Genomic DNA, 19,611 nt, shown 5'->3' with positions numbered 1-19,611 from the left:
GACGTAACCTTTCATCTCTCTCTCTCTCTCTCTCTCTCTCTCTCTCTCTCTCTCTCTCTCTCTCAATGATAAACAACACCCTCGTTTTCTATAAATACAAAAGAAAATTCAAATGCCAACGAAGAAAACGGACAATTACCGTATCTTCTGTCACGGCACAAGGCTGAATGTTACTGTTTTATGTCCCCTAGTGTTAATCGCAAGCAATTCCAGCAATTAAGGAAGGAAAATAAGTTAAATAGGGCATTACGGCATCATATTTCCTTCCCGTAGTCCGTGTACGTGAATATGCAGCACGTGTACGATGTATTGTTATGACGTCATCAAAACATGCCATGCTAGTCTACTGTTATCTTACATGACACTGACTTCGCTTTCATTTCCAACCTCATTTTACCATTTCCCACGTAATACTTCTCTTTAAGAAGGAGATAACGTATTAGAAACAATATGAATAGATAAAGAATACTGAATAAACCACTATGTGAAGAAGAGTAGTCAAAATAAAGATTGTATCAGGGAAGCCGCAGGTCCGAACACATACAGGTCAACAGCTGATCAATGCTCGGCTTTTTACAACATTGTAACCTCCAGTCCTCCTTTCCAGCTTATGAAAAGAACCTACCACTGGAACACGATACGCGAGGGACGAGGGGAGACTTACGCAAGCAGAATGATGATTAAAAAGGGAATTATAAGTCTTGATAAGCTGGAACTGTTACGTCGTGGGAGGAAACAGAAGAAAGTCTGTTATGAAGTCTAGCGCAGTAATACTGAGGAAACTAATTGCAACGTGGTAAGGGTTAGATATTGACTGACTGATCCTCCCCCCTACTCTCTCTCTCTCTCTCTCTCTCTCTCTCTCTCTCTCTCTCTCTCACGACCACGCGTCACGGGAAATCAAACTGCGTCGTGACCTGAGAACAAAAATACGTGTCGTAGCATCATGCGACTGAGAGAGAGAGAGAGAGAGAGAGAGAGAGAGAGAGAGAGAGAGAGAGAGAGAGAGAGTCCACTTTTCCCTCTCCCGCCCACACATGCCCCAGTGTTCATTTAATTGACAGTTTGTTTTCATTCATATTCTTGAAGTAAACAAAACAAAGAGCGAAAAAAAAAGATAATGACAAACAAAAGCAAAACAGTAACACAATAAAAGACAAAGACACACATACACAAAACTAATAAGTAAAGTATTTGAAATTAATAAATTATATATTACCAAAGCAAACGAATATCAGAATTTAATTAAAGTTACGATAAAAAAAAAACAGTAAGTGTGTGTATGTGTGTGTATCAAGGTCATCAGAGGTCAAGGTCATTGCGTCAAAGGTTGCGTGGATGACCTTCTGTCCCCCCCCTTTGTCCCCTTCCCACGTGACCTCTGAGAGAGAGAGAGAGAGAGAGAGAGAGAGAGAGAGAGAGAGAGAGAGAGAGAGAGAGAGAGAGAGAGATTCACATTCTAAATATCATGCAAGGTAGAAAAAAATAATACATAGAAGTAGTAGTAATAATAATAATATAGACTGGAATAAATAGATACACATACTGTGACAAGTATTTAATTTCATTAGTGTTAATAACTGAAAACTTATGCATTCAATCATACTTTTCAGAGACAAACATGAAAAAAATACTGTCATTCGTTATACAAATTATTTGGAGGTTTAATATTAACCATTATTATTATCATATATATTTGTATTTTTTTGATGTTCACAGTCAGTCCAGGAAGATTTATGAGTTAGTCCTAGTTGATAAATGATGGAATAATAATAAAAAAAAGTTGACTCGCACGAATGCACCCTTGAGTCCCGGCTGTGGCCTTGACTTCGGCTTAAAAATCTCCATTTTTCTTCCTTTAACCGTGAAAAGGCGGTGTACTCCTGCTCTTCTTGATGTTGTTTTTGTATCTATTCCATCTTGGCATCTCTCAACGGGTGCACTCCTCTCTTTGTTACTTGGTGGTTGTCATGACTTCCTCTTAGCTCATCGGGAAGGGATCCGGACACTGCATGACGTCACAGCGAAGCTCCACAGAAAACGAGGACAAGGAACGTAGACGAGTATATTTTGTTGCTGCTTCCTTCTCCGGCTGCATTCACCCCCCTGCTGCTCCTGCTCCTGCTGACGGCTGCTGGCTGCGGGCTTTACGCTGTCAGGGAGATAATGGAAGTGTTAATGCGGCAAGGAGGGACTGAGGGAGGTGCTGTATGTGTGTGTGTGTGTGTGTGTGTGTGTGTGTGTGTGTGTGTGTGTGTGTGTGTGTGTGTGTGTGTGTGTGTGTGTGTGTGTGTGTGTGTGTGTGTGTGCTGTTGTTGTTTTGGGTTGTGGAGTTACTGGTGTGTGTGTGTGTGTGTGTGTGTGTGTGTGTGTGTGTGTGTGTGTGTGTGTGGTAGTGCGGTGGTGTTGGTGTGGTGGTGGTGATGCTGAGTTAGTGGTGGTGTGGTGGTGTAGGGATGGTGTGTGGTGGTGTAGGGGTGGTGGTGTGGTGGTATGATGTGGATGGAATTTTGGAAATGTATGGTAAGTGTGGTGGTGGTGGTGTTAAGTAACACTGGTGGTGGTGGTGGTGGTGGTGGTGGTGGTGGTGTTGGTGGGGCAGTGGTGGTGTGAGTACACTAGAAGTGGTGGCTAGTTGATGTGGAATAGAAGTAACAGTAGTGTGAGATACTATCACTAGTAGTAGTTAAAACTGCAGTGGTAGTAGCAATACTGTTGATGGTCTACCAGCACTACCAATGATGTGTGGTGAGGAAGGGGCGTGGCGGGGCGGAGGCAGCGCCCCGCCACGCAACACTGAGGCACACAAGGGCGGGTTACGAGCAACTGAGGCTAAACGTGAACAAAAAGAGGCAGTGACTGAGGTTTGAACCAAAGGACGGGAGGGTGGCGTGACGCCTGGCGGTGACGGCGGCGGCCACGCGGTGACGGCACTCTACCTTCCTGGGCGGGCGGGGCGTCACCTTCAGCGGGTGGAGCGGCTTCAGCAGGGGCGGCCTCAGCGGGGGCCTCGGCGGCAGGCTCGGCGGGAGCCTCGGCCGGGGCGTCCGCTGGGGCGCCCTCAGCGGGGGGAGCTTCGCCCCCCTCCGCTGGAGCAGCCTCAGCGGTGCCCTCGGCAGGAGCTCCCTCGGCCGGTGCCTCCTGTGGGGCCCCCTCTGGTGCGCCCTCTGCTGGGGTTTCTTCAGCGGGAGCTCCCTCGGCGGGGGCGCCTTCCCCTCCTGTTAGTGTGTGGTTAATGTGGGAGAGAATGTGGCATTATTACCCAGAGCGGGCGGGCAGGGAGACGCCACGGACAGGACAGGGACGGACGGCACGCCACACACACGGACACAAGGACATCGAAATTATCAAATAATAAATAATAAATCATAAAGTAAAATGTAAAAAAGCAAGTTAGCCTGCAAAAGAAAAAGGATTACCCTCCTGAGGGAGGCGAGGCGCCGCGGGGGGAGGAGGGATGAGGCCTGAGGGGCGCCTCCTTCTCCCGGAGCATGACCTTAAGTATTAGGGGTGTCACCAGCCGGGGGGCGGCCCTCTGTGCCATCCCATGACTTCCCCCAGGGCACAGGGCCGCCCAAGGCCACAGGGAGGGGCGGGGAGGGATGGGGCAGGGTAGTGCCTGGTGGCAGGGGTCGCCGCCAGGTACACACACTCACCTTCCTCAGCCGTGGCTTCACCCTCCGCCTGTGGAAAAGACGCTTCATTAGTGACGTCTCTGAGAAAGTGTCGCCGCTCCGGGCCACGGGGTGAAGCGGGTGCTGGGGACAGCGAGACAGGCACGGCTCCTCCTCCACCCGGGGCAGGGTGTACCTCACCCCCAGGGGAGAGTGGGAGGCTGCGCGCCGCGCCCCGCCGCCCGCCGTGGCCCGGCGCGGGTGGTGTGGTGTGTTGTGGTGTGGTGGGGCTTCGCCACAGTCTTATGACCAACAGAAAGCAAAGACAATGTGCCATAACTTTATCCAAGATTTTGTTCAAGGAGAAGTCTTCCAAGGGAATTTATTTTGTCACAAAGAAACAAGAGAGAGAGAGATGGGTGTTGAGGTGAGAGTGAGAGGCGCGTCGTGAGGCCTTCCTCCTCGGGTTTAGTGACCACTCGACCACTCGGCTCGCTAAGTTCTCAGTATTATAGTGACGGCGGCCTGGCGGGTGTCGGGGGCGGGGAGGGGGTCACACGGGCACAACAACAGGGGCTGGGGCTGTACCGGGAGCTGCACTGGACCATATCAGGAGCTGTACCAGGAACTGTACCGGGGCGTACCTGGGACTGTACAGGTAGTCATAAATGGGACTGTACAGAGGGGCATACCTAGGCTGAACCGGTGGTCGTGACTAGTGCTGTGACAGAGACATACCGGTAGTTGTACAGGGGGCATAACTGAGGGTATTCTGGGTCAGTAACCAAGACTGCGCTGAAGGCAAATCTAGGGCTGTACTGGGATAAGACTGGCAATACACTGAGGCATACCGGGTCTGTATCCTGAACCAGGGGCATACCAGTGGATTGGAATTCTTTGGGGTCTTCTGGAGCTTAGCAAATGCCCTAGAGAAAAATGCCCCTAGCAGAAACATACCACTGTATCTATTATTCTCCCTCAACTCTTAGTCCACTGATCTGAGTATCTAGAGAACTTGGCAACTGATAGATACTTAGCAGATAAGAGGACTTAGGATTGACGGGAAATGCAAAGTACAGTGAAAATTAATGGCAGATAACTTGACTCCTAACCCTGACTGTACAATCACTGCACTTCATATGGGACGCTTTAACTGTGGTGACTGGGATTGCACTGTCTGTATACATGGGAGACTACGCCATCATGTCTCCCGGTAAACAGTTCACAAAATCTTATATCAGCCTTAACCATGCAAACAACTAGTTCTAATTTCCACTATGAATCATGAATACTTAAACATCTCCACTAGAAGACAAAGTAACTCACCACCACTATAGAAAATGGGAAGTGTTCCTCCCATTTTCACTAAAACGATGGGGACTACAAACTCATCTAATCTCTAATAAGTGAATCACGGTCCATCTCAACTATAATGGCACAGGGAGGAGGCATCATTCTCAACTACAAAGGGAGGAGAGCAAATTATCTCCATCAAAAAGGGAACCAAAAAAAGGGAAAGGGAAACTCACTTAACAAACAAATGGAATATATTCACCTCCACTAACAGGAAGGTTGGAGGGGCGGGAGGGGTTGGGGACTGGAGGAGGGGGGGGAATCACAGCAAACAAAGGGCACTATAGTAGAGGGAACTTAGCTAGACACACTTCTTCAGGGAATCTACCGTCACTACTGTAGGAGGGATTTGTTTTTGGCTTAACTCTGTTGTGGAAGCGAACTTTCATTACATTTTTTACTTTACTGACTGACCGCCAAAGCAAAACTCTTAAGGCCTTTGTGAATGTTCTGATTTTGACGTCTTTTGAAAGATGACAAGGTTTTCTGTCATGGAAATGCTGCTTCAAGAGAAAAGGGAGTTATGAGTTCGAAATCTTGGTTGAACTTCTTTGTGGGCAGTTCAAATGAGTGGTTTTGGGTTCAGATATCAAAAACTGTAGAACTGTAATTGAAAACTGGATGGTGACAAAGGGGTAGCTACTTTATAGTTCATTACTGTTTTTTTTTTTTCTCTTTTTTTATTAGAGCAGTGGATGACATCACGATAGTCGGGCCTCTGCAGTATACCTTCCTTCACCAACAATGAAAAGCCTATTTGGTTTCATTCTCCTCAAAATGTAGGATAGAAAATGTAAAAAAAAAAAAAAAAAAAAAAAAAAGTAAAATAGACAACGAAAACAGTTGGCAAGGGGGTGATAGAAAACGTAAAGCCACTGGCAAAGAAGTAAAGACTAAGCCAGCCAGCCCACCGTGCAGGACTTGGGCTGCGGGTTGGGCTTGCCGGCAAGAAAGAAGACTGTGGCCAGGCTTCGACTCCCCAGCAGCCTCGCCACGCCGCCGCCGCCGCCGCCACCACCAGTTGTCCTTAATGTCCACCTTTTCAAATTCGACGTTTACTACTATTCATTTAGTTAATTTTGTGCATTAAAATATTGCGTGTTTAGCTTAATCCTTGCACGTCCGAGGAATTTAGTTATGCATAAGTTCATTGACTTTTATTTTAAAGTTTTTATGAAATTTTGTCATTTTCCAGCGTCCACAGCAACGGAGATATCCATGAAAACAGCGGCAGGCAGGCACAGGTGACAGGTAATAAATAAAGCAAGGTGTGAATGATGCTGTCGCATGTGGAATGATTTATCAATTGGCTGATTGCCTAAATTCCAGATGTCACAAGAACGGAATCACGTGGCGCCCTGGCGACGAGCATGGGAGCTGCTCCAGACAGATGCCATGCCAAGTGGGCGGCGGTGGTGGTGGTGGTGGTGTGGGCGGGTCTGGCGAGAGGCGTGACTGCTGAAGCGTTGGCGAAGCTTTGCTCTCTCACTTACCGGATGTGCGCCCTCCTCTCCTTCCTGGAAGAGGGAGAGAGAGGGAAAAAACACATGTTATTGGCAACATTTGTACACAAACACGTCTTGTTCTAGTAATCCTGGAACAGCACTTGAGGCTGGTTAGTGTTCATTAGTAATACTTTCTTTGAGCTGAGGATGGATGTGTGTTTACTGGCTGTGAAGATGGCGGGCTCAGTGCTCTTCCAGAATGGGGTGGGTATAAGTAGTACCTCAAAACAAAACCTGTCTCTCCAGCCACCCTACCCGCCCTCCCTCCCTCTCGTCCTCTCCGCGGCGGCCCTACACGGTTCGCTGGACGCTTAAGGAGATATTAAGGCTCGAAGTATTAATTGTGGCTGTTATTTAGAGCGGGTTATCAACGCTTTACGAAGCCTCGTGAACCCCCAAGAACGCAACGCTTGTCAACCGCTGTGGTATGTATGGAGCGTCATGGATGCCAAACGGTGTACCGGTGAACTTGAAAATAAATTCACTTGACTGCTAACTTATAAAATCTAGAAAAGAAAGAAAATCGCTCCATATGCTTTACTTGAAAATGAAATAGGAGAGTAATTGCGCGTAAGAAAATCTATTAGTGAGTCTTAGTGAGCAAACTGGCCAACAGATGGAGTTGTCGACGATCCTGAGTCGAGGCTGCCGAGCTCTCAGTTACGAACAAGTATTAAGTTTTATTTACAAGCAGAAGTCACACGCTGATTTAGGAAGTGAGTCTGGATGGCTCCTCATGACACTAATCTTTCTGCATTTTTTTGGACTTTTATATTATTTATGTGTTTATTTCAATCTACATAAACTCAGGAATCGCCGACGTGGGAGTAAATGTCAATACACAAATAAACAGTTAATTAAATAAACTCGAAAAAATAAAATTGTGTGTAAGGAAGTGAATGGAAACTTGTGAGGAAAAATTATTTGATACAATGACTCAGATCTCGGCGTTAACGACCTTGAGAACTCACAGGTCAGGTCAGGTCAGATCAGGCTAGATAATGTTACTTAACCTTCGCCCCACATTGAAAAAAAAAAAAAAGTAGACAATGTAACTTTAACTAAACTGTTTTTATGGATAAATCCCAACACAAGACTGAAATATAACATGTGCTTTACTAATATGAAGGAACCCTTATGAATCTCTAGTAATCCATGATGGAATCTCTCGTAATATCTTCATTCGCATCCCATTATGTTCGTTATCTATGTTGCAATATTTTGATTACCTTCTATTCTCCCTTTTTCTCAATGACCTAGCTTGACCTGGACTCTGCTGACCATGACCTAGCCGCCGGGGTTGACACAGAAGCGACGCAAGACAACGCAACACAGGAGCCTTTGGTAAGGTCACCGCCCAGCCAATACAACACTTGGTGCATCTCAGCGTAACACAAATGCAGTTTTAAGAGATCGAAGTGTCCAATCTCAATATGAAGCCATTGACATCATCAGTACTGGAGAAAAGATATGTTTCCTTAGTTTTTGAGCCTTAAGTGTGTTTTATGGGGTTTCTTGAATGCAGTTTTGTGTTGTCTGGTTGTGCCTTACCTTCAGGCGGGAGACTCGAGTGACTGATTTGTTTATCACAGTGTGGAGAGCGAGCAGTGTAGTGACTGGACCTTAACTATCTAAACTTCTTGTCTGAATCCTGAATCCTATACTTACTGGACTAACATTAAATAATAATAAACCTAGCACAATTCATCTTCTCTTTGAACTTTGATAAACTTTGAACTTAAGGCTAATAATGAATCTAACGAAGTACTACTAACCACCATCACTACAACTACTAGTGCTACTGATACTACTATTTCGAATAACAGAGACTGAAAGAATAATGAACTACATTAGCTTTTTTGACCTTTAAGTACTATGGAATTAAAGCTCTTTTTCCCACAAGTGTCTACAGGCATAACACAGGGAAAAGTCACCTTAAGAGCTAAGTCAAAGGTCGGGCGGTTAGTGGTGGGGCGAGTGGCGGGTGCTGCTAGGAGGGGATCCCACACTGTTCCCAGGCAAACAATGGACCCGGGCACTGAACTTGAAACTATAGACGTGATCGCTAAACGTCTGGCAACAGTCATTCATACTAGATTTAGATTTCTTTGTTTTTAATATTACTTTTTTTTCGGATAAGATAAAGACTCGTTAGGACAACGTAACGGACATAAACAGCAGTGACTCATTCAAGAAAAGTACAGTAGTTCCCATTATTATTATTATCTTTTTTTCCTGATAAGAATGGCCTCCGATTAAAACAAATGTACGTAGTTATAAGGATAGTTGTATAAATTAATATAATGCAGAAATCGAAACCAACATCAGTTTGTGTACTGCCAAATTATAAAGAATTGTTATGTCAGACTTTCAGATTTTCAGATTTTCAAACTTTACATAACAGTATTATTATGAAATAAAAATCACTGTTTTGGTATTTTTTAAAAGTTACATTCTCAGTTATCAAACAGTAACCTGAGAATTTCTAACATGTGAAAAAATCAAGAAACATCAAAGGTCCGAAGTCTCCATACAGGACACATATTATCAGACAATTCAACGACTTATTTTGACCCCCTCCAATATGTTCTACTGGAAGTTACTGGGATTTTCAAGCGTTTCTATGATTCCAGTAAAAGCTTAACAAGGATTCCGTATCATCAGTGGAAAAGTGAACATGAGAACCCTACCAGTCATCGCTGTGGTCTTTGAAAATTGTCCAGAGACGCAGCACAGCACTAACCGTGGACGACCTTCCTGCCGCGCACCTAGGACACTCACCCCGCCATGCTGTTAGGTAGTCAGGCATCTACGACTACATACTCTACTCCACTACACCTATAGAGGAAAGCCTTGCTCTCTTGTTACGCTCCCGCCATCTAGCGGTGAGTCACAGCGTCCACAGACCAACACAAGACGAGAAAAAAATATACGGACATGTCAGAAAAAAGCGAGACGAGTTTGTTCTTCCAGGAAAATAATAAAAAAAAAAGAAAGAAAACATCGCCGTGTAAAAAAAAAAAAAATTAAACACGGAAAAAAAAAAAACGAGCAATCATCTAGAGGCGACTGACTAGGATGAAGATGAAAGAAAACGGGACTGGAGTTGACTACTACGCGCGTTATTAGTCCACAAAAAATAATAATCACAAAAAAGCTGCGAGGAAAAGGCGAATAGAAGAACACTGACACAAACACACACACACAAAAAAAAAAAAAGTAAAAAAACCTGGCAAACTTTAACAAGAAGCTCAAAACAATGCCAGGACTTCGTGAATCGAGTAGCGAGCAGCAGGAGCCGAGGACAGACAGACAGACAGATAAAAAGAGCTGCTTGAAATATTGCCCGTAAGACTGACCGCACTGATGGCTGGCAAATGGCAACTGTCACGGAACACCATCTGCATCTCGTTTTCTTTGATTAATTCTATCATTAGATTCTCAAACGCCACGTCTACACAGGCACAGGTTAATGAGAGGAAAGGTGACAGTAGTACACTCGAAGGTGGTTTTATTATTCTTGTTATCGTTATTGTTTTGTTACTATTCCTGTTACTGTTATTCATTTTGGTTATAAGCGCTATTATAATAGTTATTTTTTTTTTTTTTTGTTTTTTGTAATCATCTGGCTGTCTTTGGTTATGATTATTATTATTGTTGTTGTTGTTTTTTGTTGTTGTTACAATTATTGTTATTTCTGATTTAGTTTAGTGTGTGTGTGTGTGTGTGTGTGTGTGTGTGTGTGTGTGTGTGTGTGTGTGTGTGTGTTTTCATGAGTGCTAAAATCTTTAAATTTCAAGAAGCACTCTCGAAATTTTTGAAATTTGTAGTAATTATAATTTTTGTTATCTGTATATCGGCTGAGTGTGTAGGCTTTGTTCAGTAATTCGGTGTATTGTACTAATGATAATTTCAATTAAAGGTGTTTATAATTCCGGATTTTCTGCTTCCTACCCTTACAAAATTATCGAGTTAAGTCATGAAGGAAAGCAATTTTTTAAGGGAATAGAAATTTTGCATCGTACACAGTTAAAGTTGTGTTTATGTAAGTGTAATGTATAATGTCTGATTGTCTGTGTGTAGTAAATATTTCATCTTACCTTCTTCATTATTCATTACAGAGAGTGAATGTTAATATTCTCCTCTCATTGCACGGCTGTTATTAAAGTGAGTGCAAAGATCAAGATCAAGAAGGTAACCAGACAGCTGAGCAACCAGTGAACTCAGGAGAAGAGAGAGCACACAAACACACTTCAGAGGTGAGTTAGTTGCTGCTGTGTGTCGGCGAGTTAAGGTGCTAATGAGCGAGAAAACACCTGTGTCACTGCGTGGTGTACTGTGTTGATGCATGCCTGTGTGTGTGTGTGTGTGTGTGTGTGTGTGTGTGTGTGTGTGTGTGTGTGTGTGTGTGTGTGTGTGTGTGTGTGTGTGTGTGTGCGGAAGCTTTACCTTCTTGGCGGCTCCGGGTCCGCCAGCCGCCCAGCCAGGCTTGGTGGTCTAGGAACGGAAAAACTCGGGTTTTAGAACAGTTGACCTTCCACCTGGGCCTGAGCACCGTCCCTTGTACCCGTGCCGCCCGACGCTCAGCGTACACACGAACACAAACACACCAGACATCAAAGTTCAATCACAATGTTCAGTGAATTTTCTTTTGATTTTGCAACACTGATGTGGAGAAAATGTGTTATCATATTTTGCTGTCATTTGCAACATCAGTAAGATTTGCCAAGAAAACTTATTCCCAGTGGTCTCCTGCACGTCAGAAGCGTCTGACTTTAACACTCGTAATTTTGTACAAACTTAATTTTACCTTCATTTTACAAACGTCAGATGTAAATAAGTTTTCTTAGAGAAATGCAATTGAAAGTGACATTTTTTTTTTTTGTAGTTTTTAAGGGATCAATAGTTTTTCACTGGAAAAATCATCAAATTAAGAAGAATTCGTTTAAAAATATTTCCAACAAAATAATTTTCTTTGACACAAAACTGTGCTTCAGTAGTCTTCTGCTTCAAGAATTGTACGTAAAACTGTGATTCCTTGTCTGGAACTCATAGAGCAAACAACCACTGGAAAACTTCTGACACAGCTTTACTCTTCACTTGTTGTCGCCTCGTTAGCGTTTGTGTTCGTGCGTCTGCCGCGCGTCACGAGTGGCCGCCACGACACATTCACTCATACGGGACAAACCAAGTGAAGGGAAAAAAGTAAAATATAGGAAAAAAGAAAAATCGATAGGAAAAAAGTAAAAGGAAAAAAACGGAAAAAAAATAGAAATCGCAATGAAAAAAAAAATGTACGCGAAGTTCTTTGTTACATAAAAACGCACGAAAGTTTTAATTGCTTCAGATTATCAAAGCGTGAGGTTTTCATTTGAACCTCTTACCGAAAAACTGGTCCGAGGATTTTCTAACTTTTGCATTTCAGTCAGCATCGTCTCTTCTTTTTCAACAGTTACGAATCAGCCAATTTTTTCTCTTTTGTGTAGGTTTTTTTTAGAAACTAATTAATTTTTTCTGGAGTACTAAACTAAAAGGAGAAAAGAACACTGGAAAAGTCACTCAATCACTCTTAACTACAGATGCACTAGAGGTGGTTTTGTACCCTCTTTTGTTATCTTATTTACATCGGTTTTTGGCGGGAAGGGTTGGGCTCGCATCTCAGTATTCTGAAACCAACATGTAGTGAGTATGACACTTTCCTTCCTCCGACAACACAGGGGAGGCAAGGCACAGGGAAGGAGTGGGAGGGAAACTATGCTATTGCCAATCTTCTTCACTCATAGTAAGGAATGGGGAGGGTAGCTATACTATTACCAATCTTTATTTTTTTTTTTTATTCTTTTTGACTAAATCTGTATGGAATAGGGAGGGTAGCTATACTATTACCAATTTCATTCTTATTGACTTTTTTTTATGAAGAAAATGTAGTAACGAGATTTTAAGCAATTACTTTTTTTTTTTCTAACGGGAAAATGAAATATGAACTGACGAATAATCCAAGAAAATTTGAAGAATTCTTAAATCATAGAAAACTTAAAAAAGAAAACAGAAAATGAAAATGAAACGGGGAAAGAAAACGGGCCACTCACACACATAAAAGACAAAATATCAAATGAATAATAATCAGCACTTAGTTTCATAGATCAGTAACCCTTTCGGTGCAAATACGTATATATAAAAACACAACTGAGGATTATTTTTTGACATGAGAGCCAATCCGCAATGTGAATATTCTGAGACAATGAGAAAGATAAATAACTCTCATGTTGATTCTATTTTGAGCTGAAATCTTATGATAAAGTCTTATGATCAGGTTACCGAGAATTTAATCGTTTTTTGCTTCACTTATTACAGGATTAGGTCACAGTACACAGCACCGAAAGAGTCAAATAAAAACCTGTCATTAGAATTGACTGAGAAAGTAGAAATATCTGCTGATCATGTCTCAATAAAAGTATGACTCGTGGTTAACATTATTCATGAAAAACTGAATGATTCTTATTTCATATACCACATTTACTTTACTTTCTAATTTATGAATCTGGAGAATATTTTCTTCATTTAGTCTATTTACTTAAGTCTAAGGGGAAACTCAATGCAGGGGTCACTACTTAAAGGGAAAAACAGGGGCATCTCAGCTAATTAAACGTTCTATGGGAAAACTTTTGAGGGGAAAAACAAAAAGACAAAAAAATAAAAAAACACCTACAGGACTTGATCTTATGGGGGAATGAACTGAAACAAAAAGAAAAACCCCTAACTTTTAAAACTAACTAGAAAAAACCCAATCCAAATAATGCCACAAAATTTGAAAATCTAAAAAAAATAAATAAGTAAAAAAAAATAAAATAAAAACTGAATTTAACCTGTAAGAGATGAACTAGGACTCAGGGAGGAGATCCACTTGAAAATGAACCCTGAACATGGAAGTCCCTCTAGAGTATACCCTTAACCTAACCACTGGGGGGAGTAAGGCTAAGTAGATGAGTCCCCCGTTGAAATGCCACACTCACCTTCTCCTTGTCGTCCTCAAGCTCGAACTCCTTCTTCTTGACAGTCTTGAGCTGGTTCCTGAAGTTGAATTCAGCGGCCTTCTTCTGCAGCTTGGCGAACTTATTCTCGTACTTGGAGACCTTCTTCAGGGTGGGCTTGATGCTGCACGGGCACACGACGGAGAGAACGGTGAGTGGCACGGAGAAAACGGGATCGCGAGTGTGAAATGTAGTGGGTAGAGAAAATGGGAAGGAATTGTGGGATAATATGAAACTGATTGATGCCAGGCGGAAGAAAACTGGTGCGTTGGAAAGAGAAAATGGGTGTGTGGATGTGGTTTGTGGTCGACAGAGAAAATGAGGAAGGAAATGCGAGAAAATGTGAAACCTGCAGGTGGCGGCCGAAGAGAAAGAAAACGAGTGTGTGGATGGTGACTGTGGCGGGTACAGAAAATGGGAAAGAGAGAATGTAACCTGCAGTATTTTCAAAAAGTGTTGAGTTGGAAGGAGGTGTTTGGAGGATAGAATGTAACGTGCCCAGAGAGAACCTTCAGTGAGTGATGTGCCGAAAATCTCTTCAAAAAGTTCGCCGTCCGAGGGGAAATTTAAAAAAAAGTCCGCAAGAGGGGAGAAAAAATCAGGCAGTCAAAATGCAAAACATGAAAAAAAATATGCCAAAAAGTGACAAAAAAACAAAATAAAAAGGTAGCAAAACACTTCCCGAAGAGGATACATTAGTGGAGGATGTGAGTGAACAGAAATGAATAATAATGAAGCAATAATCATAATGTTGAATGAAGAGACAAGGCAATGAAAAAAATAATAAAACATACTCATATTTTCAGAACATTTGAAGGGAAACTATTGTGACTAAAATAAAAATTGTAATAACACAAAACTTAGAGAATATTCACGAAATGTTGAATACTTTACATGAATACCAATTACAATGTCAAATATTTTCCCCAAAATGTCTCAATAAAAATCAATAAAGCTTATCTTGACACATTGACAAATATTTAAATCATTAACTCAAAATCATAAAGAATCAGAAACAGTGACTCAGATATCTTAAAGGCAGAGATAACAAGTCGACTGTTATCAGATTCCAAAAACAATACAAGCCTTTGAGCTTTCGAGTCACGTTTTGAAACATTGAACCACTGAACTGAAGCACTGAATGAATCACTGAATCAAGAGGCAAACGAAACTATTTGACATAAAAGGTGCCGGGCATTATAATTATGGGAGACGATTCATGATATCTGATTAAGAGAGCTTTACAACTTTGAAACAATTTGCTGTATACATCAACTTCGTAAACTCAATTCACAAGTGTTTCGTAAAGATGTCAGATATTATATTTGTGAATTCAATTAAACTCTCAATCAGAAATTTGATAAGAATAAAGATTAAGAGTGGAAGAAAGAATAAAAAGGAAGAAAAGAAAGATAGAAAAGAAGAAAACAGTAAAGTTTAACATTTGAGAGAGAGAGAGATACTGACTCCCATATTGTAATTGCCCAACACTGAAACTTAACCATACATACTACAGGCCATAAGAGTGAAAATCGCACCAGAAGAGGTTTGACTTTGCACCTTTATGACCTGGAGTGACAAAATAAAGGTTCGTCAGAATTGGCAGGCAAAGTTAAAGTTAAGACCAAAAAGTGAGTAAATTAGATTGCAAATTTTAGTTTTTTTTTTTTTTTTGTGATTATTGAGTTGAATTTTTCTTGTTTATTTTCAGGTGAGAATTTAACTTTTTTCTTATTTTTTTTTTAATTAATTATCACTGTTATTGTTAGTAAGTAGAAAAGATATTGAAAGTTTTAGAGCGTTCGTCACTTGTTTACATAATGACGTCATTCTGGATAAAAGAAAACGGACGAACCCGGAAATTTTAAATGGGGTACATGCTTAAATATTTGTTCATCCTTAAATTAAACAAAAAATACTTACAATTTGCCGCGAAGATCGTTGACCTGAATGTTGAGTTCGTTGATCTAGAAGAACAGTTAACGTGAGAGTTATCAGTCATGTTAAGCAGAGGGAAAGTTTGACTCTACGTGGGGGGAGCGTTACTGATGACTCTTAAATTCAGTGATGTTTTTAATGAGGGCACAATATTTGACTCCATTCAATATAGAGACTGAACCCAAACTCTGTGGTGGATAAAACAATCTTCAGTGACTCCAAAATAAAATAATAATAATAATAATAATAATAATAATAATAATAATAATAATAATAATAATAATAATAATAATAATAATAAGCGACATAATACAATCAATTAGTGAAAAATGAAAAAAAAAAATGAAATTAACTGAATGAATGCACGGAAATGAAAACACTGAACTTTTGAACAAAATCACTAAGTTACTGATAACATATTTTTCTTTTAATATACTTTGCTGAGCCACAGGACAAAGCTGGTTAGTGCTCAACTGTTTTTCATATAGAGCAAAGCCGCAGAGTTTGAATTGCAAGCCAGAAATGTAAGTACAAAGAAAGAAAAAATAGGAGCAAAATCTTAAATTAAATTGATTTCTTTCAGTGCAAGATATACATATCAAATTACTTTTTTTTTTATAACAGGGGGAATATCCTTAAATTTACTGACACATAGGGACGTAAATCAAAGAAAATAACAAAATCAGGCACTTCAAATAAAAAAAGGACATGAATCTACATACTTGACAACGGAAGAGGTTGAAGAGGAAGTGAAAGATACAGAAATATACAGAGATTATCTGGAACGTAACCAAAAAGTAACGTAAAATAAAATACAATAACGTGAAATAAAAGTAACAATAATAATAATAATAATAATAAATAATAATAATAATAATAATAATTAGGAGTAAACAGTGGGGTGGGAGGGAGGGAATGATGCACTTTGTAAGAAAAAATAAGATTAAAAACAGTATTACAGTCACAGAAAAAAGAAAAATATGACAGTATTTTTTTGTGTTTAGAGCAAAAAAAGTGCATGACTAAAAAATGCACATGTCATACACACAAAAAAAGACAAAAATCAAAAAAACTTTATGGACAGATTTATTTGTTGCAGCATCAGCTTTCGTAATTATTTATATGTCTTTTTAAAATCATCCTGTATCTTTTTACTTTTCTTCGGAGCTTTTTTGGGGGCCACAAGCAAGCACACGTGACAACAGCAACAACAACAACAACATCTACGGGCTACAAGTACACCAACCACACCCCAAGAGCCGTACAAAACAACAAACAACCAAAAAAATATATATATACAAGAGTAAACAAACAAGTGATCAATATACAGAAAAAAAAGCACTAATCTACACACAACAACCTTCATTACAAAACCAAGAAAACCAACAACAAAACAACAACAAAAACTTAAAATTTTTACTGATCTAAACATAAGAAGATGAATTCCACCCCTTCTTGAGAAAAAAAAAAAATGAAAATGAAAACGAAAAGTAAAAAACAAAAAAAAAAAGAGGAAGAAATTCGACTTGATTTTAAGGATGACAACATTTGGACAAAAAAAAAAAGAAAGAAAAAAACAAAGGGAAAAAAAAAATATCCTAAAACTGACTCGATCCAACAGCTCAGTAAACAGTAGTCGATCAAAATGAAGACATCGCGGTAGGATTGGTAAATGGATCAGTCAAAAGTATAAACAATCCAATCTTTTTCCCTCAAGATTGGGGGGGGATTTGGGAGGTGGAAGAGGAACAGGGTGGACACTAAGAGACTATATCACTCATAAAGGGGTTTAATACAGCACGCGAAGGACTCAGAGTAGGACACGTGTCAATATTTTTTAGTAGTTATGAAAAGGGAGTGATTAATGTCCATTGATATTAGACGGTTCAAGACAGTGAAAAGTTGACGGGTTGTTTGGTAATAAGTCCCGTCTCTCAGGGTGTCCTTCCGCGCAGGGCCGCCTTAGCTGCATTAAAACCCCCAATGAGCGGTTTTTAAGTGTTTATCTAAGGTCAAATCCATTAAAAAGGCAAGTCCTTCAGGGTGCTGCCGAAAGAGGTCGCGGTTTGAGAGAGGTCAGGTCACGTGAGGGCATTCAGATCACGTGTCTTTGGACCTCCTCTCCGCTGACCTTTTTCGGCGATCTCATTGTTTATATGCATTGCAAGAAGCGTTTCTGCAAAAAGTCTCTAATGGGAGCACGCAAAAAAAAAAAAAAAAACACAGATACAGCAGGTTAGTCACTCCGTTTGCCACCAGAGGGGAGTTGTGTCGAGAGGGTGAGGGAGTGGGTGAGCGAAGACCCCTGGCGGCCGAACTGTGCATTAAACACTTTCCCATCCAACCAGCCTCTCCCTCCAAACCGTATGACAAAAAAGAGTAACTAATTTGGGCAACTGGGGGCAACTGGGTCTGGATGGAAGGGGAGGAGACTCTGAAGGTGAACAGGGAGGGCAGTGGAGTCATGTCAGTCCATGGAATCAACGAAGGGAGGCTTGGCAAGTGGAGGACGCAGCGCCCAGGGGGTCCCACGCACCGTACAAAGAGTCCCCAGGGGAAACAAAGTCCACAAGAACAAACTGTTGTTGCTCAGTTCGTAAACGCAGGGAGAGAGAGAGAGAGAGAGAGAGAGAGAGAGAGAGAGAGAGAGAGAGAGGAGAGAGGAGTGACGAGGAGAGAGAAGAGAGAGAGGAGAGAGGAGACTGGAAGAGAGAAGAGAGAGAGAGAGAGAGAGAGAGAGAGAGGAGAGAGAGAGAATATGAAATGTAACGAAAATGAAAAAGAGCAGAGTTTGATAAAAGAAGAAAAAAGAACAGCAGAAAGATGAGAGGGAGAGAGAGGAGAGAGAGAGAGGAAGCATTTTGGAAGTCAAAGTGCATGAAAAAAAAAAAGTAGAAATAGATATGAGAATAAAAATAAAGAGAGTAAGCTCTTTTAGAGTTCATGAAAAACAAATATGAAAAGAAGAAAAGAAAGAGAAAGCATTGTTAAAAGGTAAACAGAATTCAGGAAATGAGTATTTAGATAAAAGAATAAGGGAAAGGGAACATTTGTGAATCTAGAAAAATATGAAAAAAAGCAGATTATAGACAAAAGGAAAAGGGAGAGAGAGAGAGCTTTTGGAAATAAGAGAAAGACAAAGGGCAGAATTAGAAACAAGAAAATGAGAAAGTGAGAAAGAGAGAGAGAGCATTCGAGATTAAAAAAGAATATGGAAAAAGAGCAAAAATAGAAGAGAGAAAAGAGAAAGTGAGAGAAAGAGCAGTTGGAAATCGAAAAAAAATGAAAAAAAGACACCAGAGAGAGAGAGAGAGAGAGAGAGAGAGAGAGAGAGAGAGAGAGAGAGAGAGAGAGAGAGAGAGAGAGAGAGAGAGAGAGAGAGAGAGAGCGTCAAGACTGTTTCCATGGAGGGATCAAAACCAATATATTACTGTATGGCACTTCTTAACGGAATGACAAATTATTCTGTACATTTTACCTGTTGTCTGTCATCGTGTGAAAACCTCTCTGATTATTGGCTCAACACGTGAGGGGGGCGGGGGGCAAGGAGGTAGTGGTGGTGGTGGTGGTAGTAGTAGTGGAAGTGGTAGTGGTGGTGGTTGTGGTTGTGGTGGTGGTTGTGGTGGAGGGGGGCAAAGAAAAAAAATCGTAAAAATAAGAGAAATAATAATAATAATAATAATAATAATAATAATAATAATAATTAATAATAATAATAATAATAATAAAGGTAGAGAGAAAAAATTGCAAAAAAAAAAGATTGAATTGACTGAATTTGCCAAAAAATAAAACAACAACAAACAACAACAAGAACAACAACGCTTTCTGGCGATGTCAGAGAGAGAGAGAGAGAGAGAGAGAGAGAGAGAGAGAGAGAGAGAGAGAGAGAGAGAGAGAGAGAGAGAGAGAGAGAGAGAGAGAGAGAGAGAGAGAGAGAGAGAGAATAAAAAAAAAAACAGAAAAAAAAGAATAGGGTTTTGCAAAATAAATGTCGATTGAGAAAGAAAAATATGTACATAGATGAGAGAGAGAGAGAGAGAGAGAGAGAGAGAGAGAGAGAGAGAGAGAGAGAGAGAGAGAGAGAGAGAGAGAGAGAGAGAGAGAGAGAGAGAGAGAGAGAGAGAGAGAGAGAGAGAGAGAGGAGTAATAACCATGTCAGAGGGTCCCTTT

General features: G+C 40.8%; 1 protein-coding gene across 38 annotated transcripts in view; it reads right to left on the bottom strand.

The window, feature by feature from the left end:
• Nucleotides 1-1,545: 1,545 nt before the first annotated feature.
• LOC135094249 (troponin I-like) overlaps nucleotides 1,546-19,611 on the bottom strand; it is a 42,560-nt gene continuing 24,494 nt past the window's right edge. For 17 of the 38 annotated variants that reach the window (XM_063994198.1, XM_063994200.1, XM_063994202.1 and 14 more), the window contains 7 exons: nucleotides 15,427-15,470; nucleotides 13,486-13,627; nucleotides 10,922-10,969; nucleotides 6,461-6,484; nucleotides 3,657-3,684; nucleotides 2,940-3,218; nucleotides 1,546-2,152 (listed from right to left, as the gene is read on the bottom strand). In XM_063994198.1, coding sequence (XP_063850268.1) covers nucleotides 2,148-2,152; nucleotides 2,940-3,218; nucleotides 3,657-3,684; nucleotides 6,461-6,484; nucleotides 10,922-10,969; nucleotides 13,486-13,627; nucleotides 15,427-15,470 — 570 coding nt within the window. In that variant the 3' untranslated portion in view covers nucleotides 1,546-2,147. Of the gene's footprint in view, nucleotides 2,153-2,939; nucleotides 3,219-3,656; nucleotides 3,685-6,460; nucleotides 6,485-10,921; nucleotides 10,970-12,096; nucleotides 12,139-13,485; nucleotides 13,628-15,426; nucleotides 15,471-19,611 lie in introns of all 38 variants that reach the window. The other 21 variants (XM_063994205.1, XM_063994206.1, XM_063994204.1 and 18 more) reach the window with 7 other exon arrangements.

The sequence above is a fragment of the Scylla paramamosain genome, chromosome 45, assembly GCF_035594125.1.
Source record: "Scylla paramamosain isolate STU-SP2022 chromosome 45, ASM3559412v1, whole genome shotgun sequence".
Lineage (NCBI taxonomy): Eukaryota > Metazoa > Arthropoda > Malacostraca > Decapoda > Portunidae > Scylla > Scylla paramamosain.
The sequence above is the reverse complement of the archived record's forward strand: the minus strand, read 5'-3'. Positions and strand labels throughout refer to the sequence as shown.